This window comes from Oncorhynchus keta, chromosome 10 (assembly GCF_023373465.1).
Source record: "Oncorhynchus keta strain PuntledgeMale-10-30-2019 chromosome 10, Oket_V2, whole genome shotgun sequence".
NCBI classification, from domain to species: Eukaryota; Metazoa; Chordata; class Actinopteri; order Salmoniformes; family Salmonidae; genus Oncorhynchus; species Oncorhynchus keta.
The window spans coordinates 59104039-59130748 of record NC_068430.1 but is presented as its reverse complement, the minus strand read 5'-3'; the positions used below and the strand labels follow the sequence as shown (position 1 = coordinate 59130748).

Genomic DNA, 26710 nt, shown 5'->3' with positions numbered 1-26710 from the left:
TAGTGCAGACTATCAGCTTTAATTTGAGGGTATTTTCATTCATATCGGGTGAAGCGTTGATAAATTACAGCACTTTTTGTACATAGTCAATAGAAAGGTCAATAATGTATTGTCTCTTTTTGGAGTCACTTTTATTGTAAATAAGAATATAATATGTATCTAAACACTTCTATATTAATGTGACTGCTACCATGATTACGGATAGTCCTGAATGAATTGTGAATAATGACGAGTGAGAAAGTTAGATGCACAAATATCAGACCCTCAAGACATGTTAACCTCTCATCATTACAATAACAGGGGAGGTTAGCATTTTGGGGGGTAGGATACGTGTGCGTCTGTATTTTATATTAATGTGGATGCTATCATGATTACAGATAGTTCTGAATGAATCGTGAATAATGAATAGTCATGATTAAGGATAGTCCTTAATGAATCGTGAATAATGAATAGTCATGATTAAGGATAGTCCTTAATGAATCGTGAATAATGAATAGTCATGATTAAGGATAGTCCTTAATGAATCGTGAATAATGAATAGTCATGATTAAGGATAGTCCATAATGAATAGTCATGATTAAGGATAGTCCTTAATGAATAGTCATGATTAAGGATAGTCCTTAATGAATAGGGAATAATGAGTGAGAAAATGACAGACGCACAAATATCATACCCCCCAAAAATGCTAACTTCCTCATTGTAATTGTGAGAGGTTAGCATGTCTTTATTTTTTGCATCTGTAACATTCACTCATCATTATTCCCTATCCTTAATCATGGTAGCATCCACATTAATGTAGAACTGTTTAGGAACATATTATATTCTTATTTACAATAAAAGTGACTCAAATGACACAATACATTATTTACCATTCATTTCTATTGGGCACAAAATCATCTCAAACACAACCAAAACATACAGCAAATGCATCCGAGTTTGTGGAGTCATAAGCTTGATGTAATCATTGCGTGCTAGGAATATGGGACTGATACTAAACCTTTGACTACTTTAATACACATACAGTGTAAGTGAATTTGTCCCAATACTTTTGGTCCCCTACAAGTGATGTATTTTCTTAACAGTTCACCCGATATGGATGAAAATACCCTCATATTAAAGCTGACAGTCTGCACTTTAACCTCATAAGTCATTGTATCACTTCAAAACAAAACAAATTGTCACAGTCCCAATACTGTTGGAGCTCCCTGTATATCATGAATATAGTTACAACCTAACATCTAAAAAACGAAACATAAAATAAACATATTTAAGTGATAATCAAGTTATTTGAAATGCTATATTCAATATTTTGCAGTGCTATGGCTAGTGACAGATGCTTTTACTTATATGAATGAGACTTTTCATGTCTCAATTCAAATTTCAATTCTGAGTTGAAATTAATTATATGTACGGGCAAAACAAAATCCATGTTGTAAGAATGTTCCAGAGGAACTACATGTTCCCTCGTTAGATGGTTCTTTGGATGACATCTACCATTGTGCCTTTCGGTTTGTTACAGGTGATCGTTGTGATACTCATCACTGCAGACTGTATCAATAGGTTGGCTGGACTTCGCTAAAGATCTGTAGATCTCTACATTACTCCGTTTACAAGGCCCCATTTGGATTGGTTAAATCTTGAGGTTCCTAGGGTCTCCACCAAGCTAGGTAAATCTGCTTTTTACTTTTAAAGCACTGTGCTGCTGGGACAAAATTCAAAATACAATTCATCTTAATATTCTGGTGCTGTTCGGGGCAGTTTAGAGTATTGACCGGGGACTTAATTGTGTAGGAATGTAACTGTTTTTCTGCCTGATTTGTGATGTTTTACTTGTGCTTCCCATAATGTGTATATTTTTGTTGTTGTATTGCGCAGGGCACATTTGAATAAGAGACCTAGGTCTCAATATGTTTTATGGTAAAATATAAAATATTTTTTTCAATCTGATTGTCCCCAACCCTGGTGTAGAGTGATCCATAGGCTATTGTAGACAAGAGCCCTATAAATTATTTTGTCCAAGTCTCATTCAATAAAAGCAACAGTAAAATAACACATTGAGAAATTTTTGCCGTAGAGTCCAATGCAATTGAGTTGTATGTCTTCATCTATCCCTGTAGTAGATTATTATCTCTGGAATCTTAATTGAGGCCCAGGCAGACCCACTGAAAAACATGAACACAAACAGTTCAGAATTGATTGGAAACAATTTCAGGAAAATATTTATTAAATGAATGAATTAACGATTAGATGTGAAGACATACCTGCAATGCATCCAATTCGATCTTCCCACTGTCATGTTTGTCAAGTGTTTTGAACATTTCTAGTAGAGAGAGAGATAGATACAAGGTGATTCTGACTCTGAGAATCTGCCTGCCCATAACAGGTATTGCTAATACCTTTTAATTTGATTGTAGTAACTTTATAAATGTTAATTTAAAACAATATCCTGTGCACACTCAGTTCATGGGCTTTCCCCAGATAGTTAAGTTTTTATTTATAAGAATGATGATAATAATGGTCATGGAACAGACACTTTTATCCAAGGCAATTTATAGTGTACAATATCCAGAGATGCAAGCACCATGCTCTGGATTGACTCATTGGAACCACCTCTATTAGAAGACACTATGAAGTCAAAAACCACTCACTAAATAGCATTTCCAGTCGTATCAGGCAGCCCATGAAGCAGTCAAAGTCCATGGAGTAATCTGAGTTAGCGTAGCGGGACACAATTAGCTGGAGCACCTCGCTGTTAAGCTGAAATCCTGCGACAATAATAAACACAATAATAAAATCCTAATACAAAGTCCTAATACAACAATTTGTTATTGACTGACCCATGTAAATGTTGTGTGACATGGGGGTAAATGAAACAGCGTAATGCTGCATTCTAATAAATATTTACAGTTAACAAATGCATTTGAATTGATAATATTACAATATTACAATAGTAAGAGCCCTTCCGGTAGTAGTAGTTGTGGTAGGGGTAGCATACAGTAAGTAAGAGGTAGCCACATTAATGTGACTTTAAAGGGATACTGCGAGATAGCATACACAAGCAGCTAGCATACACTAGCGTACCTGTAGACTTCCAGTCTGTGCTAACACTAGTTAGCATTGGCTTCCGAAACTACCACTAATTCACACCTTTAAATGTGTTTTAAAGAAGTTCTCTATAAAGGAAAGAGTGTGTTCTATTGACTCTGATATGTCTGTGCTAGTGTACAGTTGGCAATGTTTTCCTGAAGGGCAATACTCCATTTTCTCATTGCTGCAACTCCCCAAAGGGAGAGGTGAACGTCAAGTGTCTTCCGAAACATCACTTGCCAAGCCACGCTGCTTCTTAAGATTTGCTTGCTTAACCCGGAAGCCAGCCGCACCAATGTGTCGGAGGAAACAACGTTCAGCTGAAGTCAGCTGTCAGGCTTACATGCGCCCGGCCCTCCACAAGGAGTCACTATTGCACAATGAGCCAAGGAGGCCCCCTCGGCCACACCCTCCCCTTATCCCGATGAATTGTGCACCGCCCTATGGCACTCCCGGTCACGGCTGGCTATGACACATAGCCAGCCGTGGGATCGAACCCCAGGCTGTAGTGACGTCTCAACACTGTGATGCAGTGCTTTAGACCATTGCGACACTCGGGAGGCCCGCACATAGGTAGATTTCTAATACCCTTCTGTTAAACTACACTGAGTGTACAAAACATTAAGAAGACTTTCCTAATATTGAATTGCACCCCCTTTTGCCTTCAGAACAGACTAAATTTGTCAGGGCATGGACTCTACAAGGTATCGAAAGCGTTCCACAGGGATGCTGACCCATGTTTGCTCCAATGCTTCCCACAGTTGTGTGAAGTTTGCTGGATGTCCTTTGGGTGGTGGACCATTCTTGATACACACGGGAAACTGTTGAGCATGAAAAACCCAGCAGCATTGCAGTTCGACACATTCAAACCGGTGTGCCTGGCATAGCCACGGATAGGGGTGCTGAGAACCCCTGATAAATTACAATTAAAACAATAATTTATATATATATTTTTTTATTTATTATAATAATGTGAGAAAAAAAATCACATTTAGTGCACTAGGCCTTTATTACTCCTGTATGAGCAGAGAAAAATTGTCGTCAGCACAGTAGGGGGAAAAATACCCCCCAAAACATGTTCCCGCGGCCATGGCGCCTGCAGCTACTACGATAGCCCTACTGGCACCTACTGTAAATCTTTTTTCTTGCCCATTCACCCTCTGAATGGCACACATACACAATCCTTCTTTAAACACTCTCTTCCCCTTCATCTACATACACTGATTGAAGTGGATTTAACAAGTGACATCAATAAGACATTTCACCTGGATTAACTAGGTCATTCTATGTCATGGAAAGAGCATGTTTTGTACATTGTAAATTAAATGGTTAGATAAGTCAATGTTTCTTAACAATACCTGCTTCAGTCAACGCCTCCCTCATCTCGTGGGTGCTCATCGTGCCAGAGTTGTCAGAGTCGTGACTTTTGAAGATTTCCTATAAGACATCGAAATTATTGACAGACTCGAATACGAGTAATAATACCAGTTTCAATGCTGTACACTCAGCACAGTCTCTGACTTTAATCTTACCAAATACTTCTGGATCTTAGTCCACACAGTATGGAACTCAACCAGGCCCAACTTTGCATTGCCATCCATCTGATTGTGGTCAAGACAGATATAATATATGCCAGTTAGCAGACACTTATTCAAAGCGGCTTTCAGTAGTGCATGCATACATTTTCCCCTGTGGGAACCGAGCCCACGACTTTTGGCTTTGCAAGCGCCATGGTCAACCAACTGTGCCACACAGGAACAATTTCCTAATACCACATGTTGAAAAGTAAAATGTGCCTTTTTCCATATCATATTGAGAATGAATGGCTCATGCTACTGTAGGAAAGGATACATCCAACAGACTGATGATGTGACGACAGGTCTCGAGGCTAAATCCATCAGTTTTGACGTGAGATCCTTGAAAACAGAGTGGCAACAAGTAAAGCTAATATACCATACTGTTAACACATACTGGGTTCATACTGGTGAATATTTAAGTTTACATTTTATCTGTCTCAAAATGCACATCAGCCAATTCAAAAAATGTTGTTGCACGTGATACAATACTACATGTGCATTTTAGTCAGTTATCCAGACCAACTTAAGGGAACATCAACAGATGTTTTACCTAATTGGCTCAGGGATTCAAAGCAGTGACCATTCAGTTACTGGCCAACGCTTCCCATAAAATAACCTGGCATATTTATTGTTTCTTAAAATTGGTCCATTTGGCCACCAGAGGGATATTTTAAACCTCCAAATGAAAGGTGTCCCAATATTGCCCTGTCCCAATATTGCATGACAAATCCTTGACTAGGCTACTAGCTTCTAACGTTAGACAAAATTAAAAAGGTATGTTTTTTCGCATATATGAAGAAAAAAAATCACACGTTTTTGCTTATCCGTTTCACACACATCCATGTGTTTTATAGGAAAAAGATAAAGGAGGTCTACACAACATTTCAGTTTATCGTACATTGTAAAAAATAAAAAGCTGTCATGTACCTCCATTACAATCACTGCCAGGTGGCATACACGCTAAACTGGTTAACTGTGAATCTGTGGGGTACAGTATCAGTTGGTTCGAGGCCCACTCGTGTCAAGCTTTTTTGTTAAGGAAAAAACTGTTCTCTGCTGGTCCTCGATGATCGATTCAAATAGGCGATGAAATGGATGATTATAATGCATGTCAAATGTTGTAAGTGTAGCCTACATAAGAAATTAAGACGTTTTGGTCTAACAGTAACGTTATACTATGCTATTATGTTCAGTATTTTCGGTATGCTAGGCCTATATAGAATACTAATTCATCCTTAAAGTTAAGTGTCCAGTGATAATCTCACTTTTAAAAGTTCATATTCTTTTAACTCATACCCAAATAATTTTGTTGACTCGTCCTATACTCGTATTTGTGGCCAAAGCATAAACTGGAGAGAAAAACCCACACCTCAAACATGTATCTCAAAAACACTTTCAAAAACGTTTGCTATTTCGTCATAGAGTATGATGTCATACTCCTGAGAAGGATAAACTGGCCAATTAGCGTTCTAGAGGTGGATGAGCTTGCCAATCAGCTGTCTACTTTGATTAATATTTTTAATGACCAGTATATACCCATACCCTTCTTTTGTTGGAGTATACCTACACCATTCCAACACAGAAAAGCTGCTTTTTAATGACCAATTTTAGGAAGAAAAACTATTTCACTCATATTGTAAGTAAATAGAGGTAATATTTCATAGAAATCTGGAAACACTGGACAGTTACTGTAGGTGATTTTGCGAGACATGGATTCCGCTTTGATCTAAACTTTATTAAACAAGCACCTTTCTGAGAAGCGTCGCTTCGGTGCACATCGGCAGCACTAACGCTAACGTTACACCACTGTAGCAGTAGCTTACATGTTAGTCTACAATAGGGACTCCAAGAAGCTCCTCATTAAATATATTTGTAATCTTCATTTACAAGGTTTTGGGCGTACTTTGGATAACACTATCACAATAAATGTAATTCTACATTTCAAATGAAAAAAACCTCCTGGGATTCCAACTTGCCACAAACTGCAAAAATTACACAGGAACCAAGTTCGCTACACTGTGAGCTTATCGTTTAGTTGAGATTTTGCGTGTTTTTTAGTAACCGTTTTTTAATTATTTTTTAAACTTCTGTTAAGAACATTTTCATGAAATAGTGTTAAATCACGTCCACCTTCGTCAACATTTGTAATTGGCTGATGAGGAATTTGTGACCGGACATAATCACTGCCACTTGGTCAGGTTAGCATAGGGTTAAATTTGCCAGTTTATGTCAAATCAAATCAAATTTATTTATATAGCCCTTCGTACATCAGCTGATATCTCAAAGTGCTGTACAGAAACCCAGCCTAAAACCCCAAACAGCAAGCAATGCACGTGTAGAAGCACCTGTGTAAAAACAAATATGTAATGGGAACAACTCAAATGTAGCATTTTATCACATGCAACCACGTCAACAATTTTAATTGGGGTGGAGAAAAGGTTTAAATTGAAACTTTTTCTAATGTTGGCAAATATAGACCCACTGTGTCTCATCACAGATGATGCATCACAATGTATATACATCTCCTTTACTCACTCTGAGTTACCACTCTGTTTAAAATCTTTTGAAGTTCAAAGGCAGAAACTTCGGAATCCTGTCAAGATTAAATTAATATATTAGAAAGAAAAATTAGATTGTTATGTGACTGATTTTAAATAAAGAACAAAAATAATATAGAAATACATACGCTTCCAGCAATCTGCAAGAATAGACGTTTGAAGTAGGGATCCACATCACCCTCTGTGATATCAGGCTAGAAAGGGTAAACATATATTTTTTAAACGTTCATAAATCTCTGTTTAAATACGTTGCACTTGGAATGTCCAGACAGAAACATACCTCAGTAAACATAAAAACAAAATTGTGTTGGAAGATGTTGAGATCAAAAGACAAGAAATAACTATGATGTACCTCGTCAACTTCCACACTGATATCCTCTTCCATTGGACTGCAACAAAACACATAGAAAGATATACATATAACATACACCATATGATAAACGCATCACGTTTGTACATATGTTTGTCATTGTGCCCTGGAAACAAAGCTACATTTTCAAATTGAATGTAAATGTATGATCGAACTCCTGTAAGTGTCAATAATGTCACGTTGCTTCCTTAGCGAGTACCACTTCCTCCTGATTCGGCTCATACCGAGGCTCGAACCCAGGACCTCTCTGCCTCACAAACACACATGACCGCCCTCCTGAAACGTCTTACCCAGCCGTGCCATAAAACAAATTGTCAGCACGAGTGGATCCCCATTCGCTATAAAGGCCTGCATTATTTTTAAAAACACTTCCGTGTTTGCTACATAGGCCTACATTATATAAAACGTTACAGTGTTCACAACAGCATCTAGAAACATAAAACCAAGAATGTTAATAAAACAATAAGACACATATGGATCTATTCACATGCCTTACGACTTAATAATGTATTTCAAATAATCACTATAAAAATGGTATAGTCCCACTCTATTGCAGGCTGTATAACCTCTTCATAAACGCGGGGCCCACCTGGTGGCAGCATGCTTCTCTGCGAAGACTCTCAAGAGGAAGCTGCCCTTCTTGTGCGGCTCAAACGTGGAGGGGATGATGACGTACTCCCCGGGGGGCAACTTGAAGCGGTCACAGATCTCCCGCAGGTTGATGAAGGTATTGCTCATTGCCACAGACTTCTGTCTCAGCAGCACATCTGGGCCCAGGTGGATGTTGGTGCGGCCCTTATACTGCCATCAAACACAGAGGATAGGGCCTTTTTACTGTAGTCTACCTTGTGGCATTATACATTGGTTTCAAACAACATATTACCTTACTTTTTGTGCATTAGACACTGTACTAATATTTTGGCTCATAATAAGTTGAGAATGTGATATGAACAGATCAGCATGAAAATGGCCTTATACTGTATCTATAATTATGCTTGAGTTTCTTTCATTGTATGTGTTTATGTACCATACATACCTCATCAGGAACCTGGAAAACAAACAAAAACAAAACAAACATCAGAATATTAACAGATTTGACCATTTTATTTTCAAATGGATTAAGTCAGGAGTAGCCAACTCTCCTCTCTGAGAACTACTGGGTATGCATGCTTTTGCTCCAGCCCTGCTCTAAAACACCTCATTCAGCGAATTCATGATATCATAAACAGCTGATTTATAGAAGAAAAAATAATTCTGTGTTTTGTATCATATTGTACAACAGCTGATTAAACTAACGCGGTAAAAGTGTAAAACAAATATGATCAGTGTTATTTTCTGATAGTTGCTGGTTGAAAAAAAAACATTTTAACAGGACCTTCTAATTAGCAGGTTTTGCATGGGTGGAGTTTTGGCTTACCTGGTGACATCACCAGGCGGTGTAAGTTTATAGACTGATAACAAAGATAGTTCCAAACCTCTCTGCCGATAACAGCTAGTTTTCAGGTTACATATCCCTCCCATTAGGCCCCTCACTCAGACAACTCCCAGACAGTCCTAGCAAAAGTCTTGCTTGTGAAGTTGTTGTCCCACCCCCAAAAAAAAAAAAGCTGTTTGTTTCTTTTTGACAATTTTAATGGAAAACTATTACACTAAGGAACCTCATTGTTACCCAGAAATGATTTAACATTGAGATAAAAATGGCTGCATTGGCCCTATCAGGCAGGGCTGGAACAAATGCCTGCATACCCAGGTGGAGGGTTGGCCAGTTATGGATTAAGTGAATAAATTGGGGTGGTGATGTTGCACCTGGTATATTGAAAAGCCAATGGTGTTGAGGTCCCGGCTGAATCTCCTCTCTTTGCGGCTGTCTTTTTGCATGAGGCCCACCAAGAAGGTGCAGCCATCCTTGCCATCATGAGGGTCATCATCCACATCATCCAATTTAATGGCAAACTGGGGGTTAGAGCAGAATGTGGCTGCAGAGAAGTGGGTGAGAAAAAAGATTTGTGAAAAAGGATTAGTGACTAATCGAGGCAACACTATCAGAGTTGCCAGGTTTAGCTACAATGTCCAGTCTATGACCACTCAAAATCTGCACAAAGGCCTGAAAACTAGCCTCAAGAGAGGAGTTGCCACATGTATCGAATAAGTGTCTCCATATTAGCTAGCTAGTGCCGTCAGTTCGTTGTTCTCACATCACTTGTCAAGGTGTGAGTGCACGTGCTGCTTTCCTCATTTACGTGATTCAGATGCCTGCTGCCAGTGATGCCAATTTAGCAACTTTTCAGACTACCCTGGCAACTTTTTTTTAAAACAGCACCTAGCAACAAATTTATCAAAATTTGTTTGGAACTTTTAGCAACTTTTGAAAAGTGACTCAAATGCTAAAATGCACACATTTTCCCTCTAAATGACACAAAAACGATTTTCTCTCAGTCACAACACATGTGCCTTGGCTGCAATAGTGCATTGTGAGTGAGTCAGCAGCAGGCGCTCAGCTCGTGTACAGGCAGCAGCAGGCAAGCAGCAATTTGGGCAAATTGCCAATCATTGTTGGCTGACTGCGGCACGAGCTAAACTCAATGAATATAGTTGGTCACAAATGTTTGATCTTGAACAGAACTTACAACATCAATCAACATATCCCAATCAAAAGCGTACAGCCAGAAGTACAGAAAATAGTGGGTGTCTGTACCTGAACAAAATATGTCATATTTTTTGCCGAGATGGCCAGTCAATTTGAGAAACGTTATTGTGTATTCTCTAGCAACTTACCCAGAAAATGTGTTGGCAACACTGCCTGCTACAGCGCTCGTCTCAACACACACACATACATTCATTTGGCCCACACACTCACTCAGCAACTGCCTGCCTCATTGTCTGATAATCAGAAGCAGCAGGTCACAGTAAAATTAATAGATACAAAAAAATAAGGGAAATGCCATGGTGGACGCAGTGCAATTTAGAAGTAGCCCAAAATCCCACAACCCATGACAAATACATTTTCACTAGCAACATTTTCCCGGAAAATCGTGGACATGGCTACCCTGAACACTATACACCTTTTACTCTAAACCAGTGCTTAATTTGAGCCTCTGAATCCCGTACCTCTCGTGGCATGAATTTATTTTCTCTCCCCTTTTTGCAATGTAAAAATTCAAATAAAAGCAATCAAAGTTCATTCGAGTTGCCTATTCGTTCATTCTCATGCCCCCACAACAGAACATAATGTGAAAGGTTGATTTTCCGCTGGTGCCTAATATTCTAAGAGTTGATTTTGGTTGGGCCGGCCCGGGTTTATGGTTTGCGCAACATTGTAACCTATGTTTGAGACCAAACAGACGTCGCTGTGTGAGAAGCGCGCCAGTATCTCTCACATAGGTAGAATGAGATTCACTTTCTCTGATCTGCTCTGATAGACATGAATGAGCCTGCAACTCTCATCTCTCTAGCGTCATCGCCACGCGAAGGGTTCTGAAGTAACTGCAGCACCCCTTATACATTGAAATACATTTGCCAAAGCTTTAGAATTACTGCTGTCTGTTCAGAAATAAATTAAATAATTCAGAATAGCCTACTACACAATGATATGGCCTATAATTTAGCCACAGAGGATTCACAGATAGATTCTTTTTTTAAATAGCCTAGCTGTGGATTGTAGCCACACCTTGACTGGAGAAAATCTGTCAGTGAAAAAAACAGACATTTCAAATCAAACTTTATTTGTCACATTCACTGAATAGAGTTAAGAAAATATTTACCAAATAAACTAAAGTAAAAAGTAACTAAATAAAATAACAATAACAAGGCTATATACAGAGTCAATGTGTGGGGGTACAGGTTAGTCGAGGTAATTTGTACAAGTAGGTAGGGGTGAAGTAACTATCCAAATGTACTGGGCCGTACGCAAAAACCAAATGTACTGGGCCGCACGCACTAGCCTCTGTAGCACCTTACGGTCAGATGCCGAGCATTTACCACACCAGTCGGTGATGCAACCGGTCAGGATGCTCTCGATGGTGCAGCTGTAGAACTTTTTGAGGATCTGGGGACCCATGATAGTTTGTTGGTGATGTGGACACCAAGGAACTTGAAACTCTCGACCCGTTCCGCTACAGCCACATCGATGTTAATGGTGGCCTGTTCAGCCCACCTTTTCCTGTAGTCCACGATCAGCCCCTTTGTCTTGCTCACATTGAGAGAGAGGTTGTTGTCCTGGCACCACACTGCCAGGTCTCTGACCTCCTCCCTATAGGCTGTCTCATCATTGTCGGTGATTAGGCCTGCCACTGTTGTGTCGTCAGCAACCTTAATGATGGTGTTGGAGTCGTGTTTGGTGTTGGAGTCGTGTTCGGCCTTGCAGTCATGGGTGAACAGGGAGTACAGGAGGGGACTAAGCACAGACCCCTGAGGGGCCCCCGTGTTGAGGATCAGCATGGCAGATGTGTTGTTACCTACCCTTACCACCTAGGGGAGGCCCGTCAGGAAGTCCAGGATCCAGTTAGCTCAGTGATGAGCTTTGTGGGCACTATGGTGTTGCACTCTGAGCTGTAGTCAATGAACAGCATTCTCACAAAGGTGTTCCTTTTGTCCAGGTGGGAAAGGGCAGTGTGGAGTGCGATTGAGATTGCGTCATCTGTTGGGGAGGTATGCAATTTGGAGTTGGTCTAGGGTATCTGGGAGGATGCTGTTGATGTGAGCCATGACCAACCTTTCAAAGCACTTCATTGATGAGTCACTGATGTGATCTTCCTGTCTGGGTTGGCGCCCCCCCTTGGGTTATGCCGTGGCGGAGATCTTTGTGGACTATACTCGGCCTTGTCTCAGGATGGTAAGTTGGTGGTTGAAGATACCTCTCTAGTGGTGTGGGGGCTGTGCTTTGGCAAAGTGAGTGGGGTTATATCCTTCCTGTTTGGCCCTGTCCGGGGGTATCATCGGATGGGGCCACAGTGTCTCCTGACCCCTCCTGTCTCAGCCTCCAGTATTTATGCTGCAGTAGTTTATGTGTCTGGGGGCTAGGGTCAGTTTGTTATATATGGAGTACTTCTCCTGTCTTATCTGGTATCCTGTGTGAATTTAAGTATGCTCTCTCTAATTCTTCTTTCTTTCTCTCTCTCGGAGGACCAGGGCCCCTAGGACCATGCCTCAGGACTACCTGGCATGATGACTCCTTGCTGTCCCCAGTTCACCTGGCTGTGCTGTTGCTCCAGTTTCAACTGTTCTGCTTGTGGATATGGAATCCTGACCTGTTCACCTGACTTGCTACCTGTCCCAGACCTGCTGTTTTCAACTCTCTAGAGACAGCAGGGGTGGTAGAGATACTATTAATGATCGGCTATGAAAAGCCAACTGACATTTACTCGTGAGGTGCTGACCTATTGCACCCTCGACAACTACTGTGATTATTATTATTTGACCATGCTGGTCATTTATGAACATTTGAACATCTTGGCCATGTTCTGTTATAATCTCCACCCGGCACAGCCAGAAGAGGACTGGCCACCCCTCATAGCCTGGTTCCTCTCTAAGTTTCTTCCTAGGTTTTGGCCTTTCTAGGGAGTTTTTCCAAGCCACACCTGCATTGTTTGCTGTTTGGGGTTTTAGGCTGGGTTTCTGTAACAGCACTTTGATATATCAGCGGATGTACGAAGAGCTATATAAATACATTTGATTTGATTGCTACCAACGTGACTGCTACAGGGCAGTAATCATTTAGGCAGGTTACCTTCTCTTCCTTGGGCACAGGGACTATGGTGGTCTGCTTGAAACGTGTAGGTATTACAGACTGGGTCAGGGAGAGGTCGAAAATGTCAGTGAAGACACTTGCCAGTTGGACCGTGCATGCTTTGAGTACACATCCTGGTCATCTGTCCCCGCAGCTTTGTAAATGTTGACCTGTTTAAAGTTTTCACAATATTTTGAATTGAGGGAAAACATAGGTTGTAAAGCAAATGGCTACTGCTGAAAAGAGAAGACTATGCTTTAGGTTACCAACATATTTGATCAACTTCCAAATATTGTTTTAAAAAAGAGAGATAGGCTTTTGGCATGAGCGCATCGGCCATCACCAGCACGTGAGCTGCGCATCATTGGGTGAGTCAGTGAAACTGGAAAGCATTTTTAGGGCAATAATTTCCTCTTCATATTGTAGCCTAATGATATGTGTCTCTATACACCTGGGCCTTGGCTATTGATGGATTCAAGACAAGGTCATTTTTATGTTTCTCATATTTTCTGTTTGTCAGTGTCAACGCAGTCTGCCATTTTGATTATTTTTAGTGGTATTAAAAAAAATTCTGCTGAAGTCTCCAGTTATGTAAAATAATGTAGAATTGCATGAAATGCGTTAATAAAATGCCATATTTTTCCCAGATCCTAGAATACTAAAAATGTTATCCATGTGTGCAACTTCTGTAAGTGCCTCTACTCTACTGCTCTATTCCACTACGCAAATGCGATGCTATGCATGCAATGGTTTATTATAACATTTTTAATGCATTCCGGTACCTCAGAACTCCCCAGGTCAACCCACTCTCGTGCTCACTTTTTGTTCCAGAACCTCCCGATTTACACATTAAGCACAGCTTTGTCACGACTTCTGCCGAAGTCGTTGCCTCTCCTTGTTCGGGCGGTGCTCGGCGTTCGACGTCACCGGTCTTCTAGCCATCATTGATCCTTTTTTAATTTTCCATTGGTTTTGTCTTGTCTTCCCACACACCTGTTTTCAATCCCATTCATTACCTGTTGTGTATTTAACCCTCTGTTTCCCCACATGTCTTTGTCAGAGATTGTTTATTGTCAGTGTAGTGTTGTTGTATAGGTGCGCGTCGGGTCTTCGTACCCATATTTTGTTTATGTTCTTTTCCTGTTTAGTGTTATGGAGCATGTTACTAGGACATTATTAAAAGACTCCATTTTACACTCCATTTGACTCTCCTGCGCCTGACTTCCCTGCCACCTATACACATATGCCTGACAAGCTTTTACCATAACGGTAAGCATAATATAACTCATCAGCTGTCCATGAATATTGCAGATAGGATTAGTGCAAATAGGCAGGCAGCACAAAATCTCTTACAAGTAGTTTTAATACCTACTGAATATAATGTTATATTATTAGAGATTGACAGGTTCTGTACCTGCATGGTTCCTGCATCCTCCAGCGGTAGAGCCTACCCTCCACATCCCCTCAAACTGGTAGTGGTTCCAGCGACCCACTTCATCACTGACCAGTGTGTCTGGAGTCAGGTTGCAGATCTCCAGCTTGGAGTACTGCCTTAGGAAATCAGAGTAGGCCATCCTGGATAAGGAACAAGGAGTAGGTTGCTACCATGTACATCAAATATAAGGGAATATACATTTTATGTATGACATTTGAAAGAGACAATAATGGAACTAAACACTTTTTTAAAATGTTACAATCAAAAGTTATTTTTATGCCGGCTGTTAGACAATATCATTCTAATGAAAGTGTTATACTGTAGCAAACAATATTATTGGGGTGTTTAATACAGTGCAATTCCAATAGAAAAAAATAACAGTTTCACCAAAACTCTCCATCTTCTGCAGAGTGGTCTAGCTTGGCTTTCTCCTCCGGTCGTACTCCATCCCATTCCCTGGAACTATTGAGAGAAAGAGTTTAAGCTTGTCACGTGGCTTCCCCAAGCGGTATTACAACATCAGGGAATTTCACAACCAAATAAATAAATAATTCTTGGAGGCTTACCTACAGCTTTCTCCCAGACATTGTCAACACAGTATCACCATTTTTAAAGCTTACAGTGCATTTGGAAAGTATTCAGACCCCTTAACTTTTCAAATCAAATTTGATTTGTCACATGCACTGAATACAACAAGTGTATACCTTACAGTGAAATGCTTACTTACAAGCCCCCTTAACCAACAATGCAGTTTTAAGAAAAATAAGTGTTAATTAAGTAAAAAATAGATAAGTACATTTAAAACAAGAAAGTAACAAATAATTAACAAGCACAAGTAAAGTAACAGTAGTGAGGCTATATACAGGGGGTACCGGTACAGAATCAATGTGCGGGGGCACCAGTTAGTAGAGGTAATTGAGGTAATATGTACATGTAGGTATAGTTCAAGATAATAAACAGAGAGTAGCAGCAGCGTAAAAGAGGGGGGCAATGCAAATAGTCTGGGTAGCCATTTGATTAGCTGTTCAGGAGTCTTATGGCTTGGAGGTAGAAGATGTTAAGAGGCCTTTTAGACCTAGACTTAGTGCTGAGATACTGCTTGCCGTGCCGATAGCAGAGAGAGCTCTGCTCCCGAATGGCGCAGGGTCTAAGGTACTCCATCTCAGTGCAAGAGACATCACTGCAGTCCCTGGTTCGAATCCAGGCTGTATCACATCTGGCCGTGATTGGGAGTCAGCGTCGTCCAGGTTTGGTCGGGTTAGGACATCATTGTAAATAAGAATTTGTTCTTAACTGACTTGCCTAATTAAATAAAGGTTTTAGGGCCTTCCTCTGACACCGCCTGGTATAGAGGTCCTGGATGGCAGGAAGCTTGGCCCCAGTGATGTACTGGGCTGTACACACTACCCTCTTTAGTGCCTTGCGGTCGGAGGCCGAGCAGTTGCCATACCAGGCAGTGATGCAACCATTCAGGATGCTCTTGATTGGTCATCTCCTTTGTCTTGATCAGGTGGAGGGAGAGGTGGTTTTCCTGGAACCACACGGCCAGGTCTCCTCCTCCCTATAGGCTGTCTCATAATTGTCGGTGATCAGGCTGTTGTGTCATCTGCAAACTTAATGATGGTGTTGGAGTCTTGCCTGGCCATGCAGTCATGAGTGAACAGGGATTACAGGAGGCCCCCGTGTTGAGGGTCAGTGTGGTAGACGTGTTGTTGCCTACCCTTAGCACCTTGGGGCGGCCCGTCAGGAAGTCTCCAATCATGTTGTAGAAACATCTCAAGGATGATCAATAGAAACAGAATGCACCTGAGCTCAATTTGGAGGCTCATGGCAAAGGGTCTGAAAACTTATGTAAATAAGGTGTTTCTGTTTTTTAAATTTACATTTGCAGCAATTTCTGAAAACCTGTTTTCACTGTTTTATTATGGTGTGTTGTGTTTAGATTGATGAGGACATTAAAAAAAAATCAATTTTAGAGCAAGGCTGTAATGTAACAAAATGCGGAAAAAGTCAAGGGATCTGAATACTTCCAGAATGCACTGTATATACCTGCAATTAAGTGTTGTATAATTGTTTGTTGTGTCTGCCACAACAATCCAAAATTGTTATATGGTCAATAAAGTTGCTCAACACTGCTACTAATTGAGTTATTTACTTACTCATCGCTCCAGGCACCCGTCCACTCCACCTGACCCCAGGGGTTTCTGATCCTCACCAGCTCAACTGGAGTCCCATGCAGGTGTACCTTCACTCAACACGAAAATTCGACAGACTATTACGATTGACAAGAGGCTACCTGGCTATCTTATCTTGTTGAAAAACACACGCCATCTTCAAGCTTCATGCATCACGATCTGTTGTCTAAAATACGTATTTTTTTAAATGATCTATGTGTCATGTGTCATAAAATGACATAGTAATAGTATGTCAGTTAGACTACTACTAATGATATCATAGTCGTTTTTATGACATTGTTGCAGAGACAACATTAAGTGTAATGTTACCAAAGCAGTATTTTTAAAACAGTTCAACTCATTGAACTGCTAAAAAGGCTGACCACATTATATTAACTTATTTTACTTCTCCTGGATAGTTGTATGTACTTACGTAAAAAGGCTTATTCTTACCTCTTCTGCTGCAGTGATTGAGTACGCATGCCCCTTCACCAGCTTCTGACCAGTAACTGCCTCCGTCTCGTACGCACTTGTTATCTACAGTACCCCAGAACACTACATATCAAACATGTTTACCGCTACTGCATACTCTAATTTATTCATGTAGGACCGATCCAAACAGATGTATAATTGTATAATTTGTCTTCTCGTGTCAATAAGAGATGTATGTAGTTACACATGCCAATCTTAAGGTAGGGTTTCGCACTTTCCTTTGTCTGACATATACATTTAAAAAACAGTCATGACATCAGACCTATATTCAAAAAACTGTTACTATGGACATTGGATTTCTGGGATTAAGGCTCGCAATGAAAAAGCATTTCGGTGTATCCCAAAGGTACAGTAACACGTCAGGACCTTGGCAGCATTATATTTCTTGGTTCTTGTAATGTACAACTAGAATATTCTGTATTTAAAGATGACTCATCAAAAACACCCTTACATCAATGGAGCAGCCCAAAAGAGAACCCAGCCCCAGGGCCTTCTTCATGATTTTGAACAGGCATTGTGGGGCCTTGCCAAGATTATATGTCTCAGCGATGCCCCCAGTGAAGTCCTCAAAGCCTTCTGTGGTGGAGCCCCCAGACAAGGCCTCATAGGAACTGTTGACTCTACAAAGAAAAGAAGAGTTTGATTATGTTTGGTTATATCAAAATCAAATGCAATGTCATCAACACAACACATTTCTTGAAAAAAAAAACAAAGTAAGAATCCATCTCTGTTTAAAAACTCACATCAAACAAAACAGGTGATTGAATTTATTTGATTTGTTTAGCACGTTTTTGGTTACTACATGATTCCATATGTGATATTTCATATTTTTGGTGTCTTCACTATTATTCTACAATGTAGAAATAGTCAAAATTAATAAAAACCATTGAATGAGTAGGTGTGTCCAAACTTTGACTGGTACTGTATATATATATATTTTTTTTTTGTCTCAGGACAATATTGTGCATTTAAGCTACTTTTTTTTGCCTCAGTGCAACGTTGTGCAGTTAGGCTACTTTTCAGGGCAATTCAGTATCATGCTCAATGAAAGACATGTAATTTGATGTAAAAAAAAAAATGTGCCAACACATCCTCTGACATTCACAGGCAATGGACACAGGGACGTTCTATGGGCGAAAGGAGCCTAATCGAGCAGTTAGGATCATACCCTCTGGTTGTGAGGACAGTGAGCTTGAGGACCTCGACAATGATGAAGAATGGACCCCAGAAACAGGTTTGAAAGGCTGTGAAATATTAGTTTATGCCCAACTTGTATTATTTCATGAAAAGAGTGCTTGTTTATGATATTTCTATGTTTATTTTTTTTATTTCACCTTTATTTAACCAGGTAGGCCAGTTGGGAACAAGTTGTCATTTACAACTGCGACCTGGCCAAGATAAAGCAAAGCAGTGCGACACAAACAACAACATAGAGTTTCACGTGGAATAAACAAACGTACAGTCAATAACACAATAGGGGGAAAAGTCTATATACAGTGTGTGCAAATGGCGTGAGGAGGTAAGGCAATAAATAGGCCATAGTAGCGAAGTAATTACAATTTAGCAAATTAACACTGGAGTGATAGATGTGCAGATGATGATGTGCAAGTAGAAATACTGGTGTGCAAAAGAGCAAAAAAGTTAATAAAAACAATATGGGGATGAGGTAGATTGGATGGGCTATTTACAGATGGGCTGTGTACAGCTGCAGTGATCGGTTAGCTGCTCAGAAAGCTGATGTTTAAAGTTAGTGAGGGAGATATAAGTCTCCAACTTCAGCGATTTTTGCAATTCGTTTCAGTCATTGGCAGCAGAGAACTGGAAGGAAAGGCGGCCAAAGAAGGTGTTGGCTTTGGGGATGACCAGTGAAATATACCTGCTGGAGCGCGTGCTACGGGTGGGCGTTGTTATCGTCACCAGTGAGCTGAGATAAGATGGAGCTTTACCTAGCAAAGACTTATAGAAACCCTTGAGCCAGTGGGTCTGGCAACGAATATGTAGCGAGGGCCAGCCGACGAGAGCATACAGGTTGCAGTGGTGTGTGGTATATGGGGCTTTGGTGACAAAACGGAAGGCACTGTGATAGACTGCATCCAGTTTGCTGAGTAGTGTTGGAGGCTATTTTGTAAATGACATTGCCAAAGTCGAGGATCGGTAGGATAGTCAGTTTTACGAGGGTATGTTTGGTGGCGTGAGTGAAGGAGGCTTTGTTGCGAAATGGGAAGCCGATTCTTGATTTAATTTTGGGTTGGAGATGTTTAATATGAGTCTGGAAGGAGAGTTTACAGTCTAGCCAGACACCTAGGTATTTGTAGTTGTCCACATATACAGTATTTCACTTAATAAATGTTCTGAAAATATCATATTTTGCTTGGTGTTTTAGTAAAATCCAGCCTCTGGTGGTATGGATAACTTATTGTGTCTCCAGAGAAACCTAGATTCAAATAAAGGTCCCATCTATCAAATTATTACAGGTGGAATTATGTGTTTTTAGCTGGGGTCAAAATGATGCCCCAAGTTATAAGTAAGAACAAGGTTATTGACAAAGTCCGGAAAAAGTTTAAGAATTGAATAAACCACCTTTGAGCTATGATAATAAATATGCCTCTGCGGTAAAATGAACCCAGTCGGTACTATGAGGGTTAATAATAGTTAATTATTTTTAATGAATCGTTTTACAATAAAATAACTTTTTTAAAGAAGCTAAAATAACTATATTAAAACAATAGCAATAATATTGCTAACCAAAAGCCATGCTAAGAAGGTTTTCAAAATACTGCAATAGGTGTTGAGGTTTTTATACAGGGATGTTTTGTAAAAGATATGACAAATGATACAATTTAGAGCATAATAGGGACTGGCATAACAAACACAGTAAGTAAAGAAGGTGAGGGGAGCAATAGGGTGGCATGTTTACATTTGAGGCTGTGGCTGGTGGCTACAGGTACACTTCAATATTTATTCAACAGTCACTCTATGACTAAAGCCTCTGCTGGTCACCACAATGGTCCAGATCAAAATTATACTACAGCGAATGTTCTGTAATTCATTCGGAACAGTTCAATTTAAATCCATGTCCTTTGTGTTATTCACTTTGTGCAGTATTAATGCCTTGGGCCCTATTTAATCAAACCTAGTCACTGGGTTTACGGGATAAGTCAAAGCCACATTTTCTTGAATTGCAGGGATGCATATTTGAATAAATAAAACAAATCTGACTGCAAAGTATTTATAGACTGACGACAACAGAAAAACTGTAAGAAAATGTGTTTTTATGTGTGGTTACCAATTCTCATTGAATAGGACCCCATGTTTACTCACTTAGCATAGGCCTTCTCCAGCAGGGCGCTCCAATACTCTGAGCCCTCAGCTGAGTGAACAAACAGCAGTTTCCCCTCTCTTGTGGGCAGCCTATCGTCAATCACAACATCCACCCACTGTCCATACTGCCAAAACTGTAAACAAGGAAATCTGAGCAGAGGTAGAACACAACTTCCCCTTCCTGTTCAGCTTCACCCTTTAAGTACTGTTTCTTCTTTACCACTCTTCACAAATACATCATTAAAGGTTGAACATTTCTCTGAGTGTACAATAACATCTACCCTACACCCCCAATCCTAACTTTTGGAGGTAAAAAGGGGGTTAAAAAAACACAAATTGATCTTAAATCAGCACTTATGAGCAACCTCATCTATCACTATGAAAAACACATTGCTCACCTGGAAGTGAAAGATGCCCGCATAATTCTCATCAAAGCTCTGCCCAGGGGGTACCACTCGAGCCAAGATGTCTTTGTCCAAGGTAAGAGAGGCAAGGGCTGCCAGCAACCAACAGTCACCTGTATACATACACCAGTGGGAATAAGAATATGTTTACTCTCTATAATAAATAAGTAATAAAAAATGTGTATACATTCTTATGAATGTTTTATATACCGGGATAACTGAGATTCTTCTTGATATTCATTTGTTTATTTTGATTTTGATAATAATCCAACTTTATTGAATAACTTAATTTGTTAAACACTTCCTATCTTACACTCAAAGTGCTAATAGTAAAAACATTGCATTTGAATACTTTAGTGTGCTACCAAGAAATGGGTATGTCACTTGGTAGAGTATTCAAGTATAAACTACCAAAGTTACCATAGATTACCTGTTAATTACCAAAATTACAGAACATGTAGGTAACTTTGGTAAATTACTGGTAGTTTTGTATCCCTTATTATTATATTAATATATTATGAAATACTAATATTACATGATGCAATATAGTGAAACATAAATGCTGAATAGTTTAAGACTGCAGATATATCAGCTCCGGGTGTCAATTTTGGAGAGCGAAATCAAAGTACTGTAAAATCAAGGCAGAGTTAACTGTACAAACATGAACAGTAACAGCCAAAGCAAAGGGAGTGCACAACAGTGAGCAAACATTCTCAGCATGAGTAATTCTTCATGACTATATGAATAGGTGTATACCACCCTTATTGTAATAGAAATTGAGTCAAATCTGTAGCTCGCTGTGAATAAAATCTTGTTTGTTCAGCGTTGCACACTTGAGTCTTCTATGTCTGTGTAAATTAGGGGTGGTGTATGTTTACTACAAAGGGCGAACCTGGTGTATCATTTCTTCAAGAAGCAGTATAGTAGGCAAATGATACTAATGTGTACTGTAGGCCTTTACATGAATGTAACATTTTGTGAACATTACTGGGACACTAAAGGGAAGTGGGAACCTACCACATACAACAGGTGTATAGACACTATTTGAAAAGTAAGAGGTTTTGAACAATTGGTGCCACTTCCATTTCACTCCTATTGATGACTCGATGACTACAGTGACCACACACCTTTGTCATTGAATACAGATAAACATAGGTGAGTGAGATAAGTGAGATAACTTATCCTTAATAACCATGATTTGGGATGTACACTACATTATGTTGTCTGGAAGAAACTAGTGACAACAATATGTGGTTTAATGCATTATTAGAATTTTTATTTGATTTTATCTGTAGTAAAGGTGCCGTTTGGATATGTAAAGCCAATACATTTTCAAACAAACAAATATAATATATAATATCATTACACCCTATCCCATGTTATGGCAAACATACAGAGCAATATACATATGCTGGTTAGGTGTCAAACTCACCCAAAGCCCCTTGGCAGATGTCAGTTCTCGTGGCTCCTTCAACAATGAACTGAGGGTTTGAGCACAACTCCTGTTTGGAAAATGCATAGGTTGTTTAACTAACAGAATGAATAGGAGGAATTTGGTTCATTTAAAAAAATACTAAGCAATCGGTACTTTGCTCCACATGATGCTAAATGGCATGAATTGTTTCCCGACATTAAGACCAAATGTGTTGAATGGAGTGTAATTTGTTTCAAGGGCAGAGCAAAAACAGTGACAGAATATAGGGACGGTTCATGGAATTTGTATGCTTGAGACAGGGTGCCAGCACAAATACAGGCAGTAAGTTGCAATGACATTCTTTATCAAGACTTAATTTGCCTTCCAATCAGTCTTAATTATTCCCTGCACTATGGTTCATCTTCAATCAAGAGTTTTGAGACATAGACTGGAGAAATGTCACCCAAGATCACATTTTCAGTTATTGACTAAATCAGAATTAGGCCTATCTTATGCCTGAGTATATTCCACCTGTCTGTAAAAATAAGAAATTGGGGCATAACATAGTCCCTTTCATGACTGCCACCACCCCTATATTCCCCATTGCAACTTCTTAGAAACGTGAACTATGAGGAGGTTACCCTGGTGACGTGGACAGTAGGAGTCAAAAGACACACACAAGTTATTTGGGAGGAGGAGGGGTTGGGGTGTTAATGGTTTCAATTTATAGTTTCATTTTAATCTGTCAATTTGTGGGAAGAAAATGTTGTCCATCCGTGTATTTTTGTGAACAAATCCTGACCAATCCCAATACACAGAATATTAAATAATCACACAGAAAGTAAGAGAAGGGAAAACAATGGGCCCTTCTAAAACAAAGTAAAACAAAAGCCTAAATCAAGTTAATAATCCAAAAGACATACTGTGAGCTCGATACATGTATCTTGATGAAATTGCAAGAAGTACCAAAGCAAGAATCTCATTGATAAGTGCCTCTGTTACTGCACATCTAACAAATCACTAAAGCAGAAATGGCTAATATCATGTGAGACGTGGTTAGCCTACCACATCCTTGTGGATATACCTCCTACAGCTATCCTCTTTACACTGAGACAAAGTCCTTACCTTTGGTCTTTTCCACTCCACGCCCCGGGTTTTTGAAGAGTAGCGACCCAACTCATTGTACCCAAGAGAGTTCCAATCAGCAGGGAAGGATGTGTCACTGAAGAGTTTCCCGCTCTCCAGACACTCTCTCCTCAGGGTCTGGAAGTCTTGCTTGTTAAAGGGGATGGCCTTGTCGTTGCTACCTTCACCTTCCTCCCTAGCTTTCCTCCTGGCCAAGTGGTTAGCTATACTGGACATGGTGCTGTGAACTCAGATGGCAGCAGTGTGTGAAGTGTGACTGTGTGAACTGTGCCGTGGTTGCTTCTGTGTGTATGCTAAAAGGCTTTTGGGACTGGGGAGGTAGATGTGAAGGGGTGGAGTCAATTTACCTGCAGTCTATAAAGACAGAGGTGGAGGTGTGGCATCTTCTGCCTGCCCCATATAGGTACTGGCCTAAGAAGGCTCAGCAATATTAAGGAACATATTCCCAGGGGATAATTGTAGATGGCATATGACAACAGCAAGAGCGGAGTGCTGTGTGTGTGTGTGTGTGTGTGTGTGTGTGTGTGTGTGTGTGTGTGTGTGTGTGTGTGTGTGTGTGTGTGTGTGTGTGTGTGTGTGTGTGTGTGTGTGTGTGTGTGTGTGTGTGTGTGTGTGTGTGTGTGTGTGTGTGTGGACTTGATGGTCCTTCAAAGGGAACCCTTTTATGCAAAGTAGACTAGTTACTATTAGCCTAGACCAGTGGTTCCTAAACTTTTTATAGTCCTGTACCCCTTCAAACATTCATCATTGTAAGCCTGCCACGCACACACTACACGATACATTCGTTAAACATAAAAATGAGTGTGAGTTTTAGGACCAGGATACAAGTAATAATAATAATCAATAATGTTGCTCTTTATTTAACCATATTACATATAAAACCTTATTTGTTCATTGCAAATTGTGAATAACTCACCACATGTTAATGAGAAGGGTGTGCTTTAAAGCAAGGACATAACTCTGCAATGTTGGGTTGTATTGGAGAGAGTCTCAGTCTTAAATCATTTTCCACACACAGTTTGTGCCTGTATTTAGTAGTCATGCTAGTGAGGGCTGAGAATCCACTCTCACATAGGTACATGGTTGCAAAGAGAATCAGTGTCTTAACAGCACGATTTGCCAAGGCAGGATACTCTGAGAGCAGCCCAATCCAGAAATCTGACAGTGGCTATTGATTAAATTCAATTTTCACAAGACCGCTTGTTGCAATTTTGATGAGGCTCTCTTGTTCAGATATCGATAGGTGGACTGGAGGCAGGGCATGAACGGGATAACGAATCCAGTTGTTTGTGTCATCTGCGTAATTGCGCACCCAACTCACTCTGGGGCATCGCTATATCACATTTGACATTGTCCGTAAGCTTGAGTTCATTTGCACACAAAACAATTCATACAGTGATGGAAAGACCTGTGTGTTGTCCTTGTTAATGCAGACAGAGAAGAGCTCCAACTTCTTAAGCATAGCCTCAATTTTGTCCAGTATGTTGAATATAGTTGCGGAAAGTCCCTGTAATCCTAGATTCAGATCCTTCAGGTGAGAAAAAACATTACCCAGATGTGAGAAACTCGCCATCGTGCAAGTGGTCAGACAAAGTGAAAATGATGGTCAGTGAAAAAAGTGAAGAAAACTTTAAGCTCGTCTCTCAATTTTGAAAAAAACAGCGCACTTCTGTATGTTGTAAAAGCATTGCATGGTCCCTGCCCATATCATTGCATAGTGCCGAAAATACACAAGAGTCCAGGGGCCTTGCTTTAACAAAGTGAACCATTTTCACTGTAGTGTCCAAAACATCTTTCAAGCTGTCAGGCATTAATTCCCTTGGCAGCAAAAGCCTCTCGGTGGATGCTGCAGTATAGGTGGATGCTGCAGTATAGGTGGATGCTGCAGTATAGGTGGATGCTGCATTATAGGTGGATGCTGCAGTATAGGTGGATGCTGCAGTATAGGTGGATGCTGCAGTGTAGGTGGATGCTGCAGTGTAGGTGGATGCTGCATTATAGGTGGATGCTGCAGTATAGGTGGATGCTGCAGTATAGGTGGATGCTGCAGTGTAGGTGGATGCTGCAGTATAGGTCGATGCTGCATTATAGGTGGATGCTGCAGTATAGGTGGATGCTGCAGTATAGGTGGATGCTGCAGTATACCCAAGTGGTGTCGGGAACAACTGCTTGCACGCTTAACACTCCACTATGTCTCCCTGTCATGGGTTTTGCGCCATCAGTACATTTGTACTTTTAAAATATCCTCTCCTGTTGTCCTGGTTTCCAGTGGTTTGCAGAAGAGGAAGTCTTCCTTAATTGACCCCCCTGTAAACGTAACGGACATATACCAGGAGCTGTGCCAGGCCCGCCACGCCTGTTGACTCATCCAGCTGTAATGCATAGAATTCACTGGCTTGTATGCGAAGCAGTAATTGTTTCAAAACATCTCCTGCCATGTCACTGATATGTTGTGAAACAGTGTTGTTTGATGAAGGCATTGCCTGTATAGTTTTTTGGGACTTTTCCCCCAGCATTGTCCCAGCCATATCTGCAGTAGCAGGTAGAATTAAGTCCTCCACAATAGTATGGGGCTTGCCTGTCCTAGCCACTCGGTAGCTCACCATATAAGACGCTTCTAGCCCCTTCTTATTAATGGTATCTGTTGCTTTTATACACGTCTTACTACTCGAAAGTCATCTTAATTCTCACTCAAAACACTCCTGTGGCAAATGTTTCAAATTGGCATGTTTTGTTTCTAAATGTCTGTGCAAGAGTGAAGGTTTCATTGAGTTGTGAGATAGTACTTTTGCACATATAACAAACACACTGTGGCTGAGGAAAGGAAAGGCACTACTCCCAATATAAGTGAACCCCAAATCAATGTAGTTCTCATCATATTTGCCTCTTCGATTGGCTACATATGGACTGTTAGTGGAATTCCCGCTAGAGAGTAAAGGTTAATGTGATTGGATATATGACTATGCTACCTGTATTTGACATTGTATTGTAATTTCGCTGAACACGA

General features: G+C 40.3%; 1 protein-coding gene across 1 annotated transcript; it reads right to left on the bottom strand.

The window, feature by feature from the left end:
• Positions 1 to 1821: 1821 nt before the first annotated feature.
• Positions 1822 to 24015, bottom strand: capn8 (calpain 8). Its single transcript, XM_035778792.2, has 21 exons — positions 23683 to 24015; positions 22576 to 22645; positions 21138 to 21256; positions 20740 to 20873; positions 17870 to 18038; positions 17380 to 17463; positions 16912 to 16997; positions 15140 to 15214; positions 14732 to 14892; positions 9399 to 9568; positions 8629 to 8640; positions 8182 to 8393; positions 7575 to 7611; positions 7351 to 7416; positions 7200 to 7257; positions 4939 to 5003; positions 4620 to 4688; positions 4446 to 4524; positions 2649 to 2765; positions 2262 to 2320; positions 1822 to 2162 (listed from the first exon to the last, which is right to left on the bottom strand). Exons 1-21 carry the CDS (start codon positions 23917 to 23919, stop codon positions 2139 to 2141), a joined length of 2103 nt encoding a protein of 700 aa, XP_035634685.1. The 5' UTR covers positions 23920 to 24015; the 3' UTR covers positions 1822 to 2138.
• Positions 24016 to 26710: the final 2695 nt, after the last annotated feature.

Coding starts and splice junctions, on each gene's coding strand:
- capn8 (XM_035778792.2), bottom strand. CDS start 23,919: ATGTCCAGTATAGCTAACCACTTGGCCAGGAGGAAAGCTAGGGAGGAA. Junction 14,893..15,139: donor GCAGAAGATGGAGAGTTTTG/GTGAAACTGTTA, acceptor TTCCTTATCCAG/GATGGCCTACTCTGATTTCC. Junction 2,766..4,445: donor GGAGGCGTTGACTGAAGCAG/GTATTGTTAAGA, acceptor TTATTGTCGCAG/GATTTCAGCTTAACAGCGAG.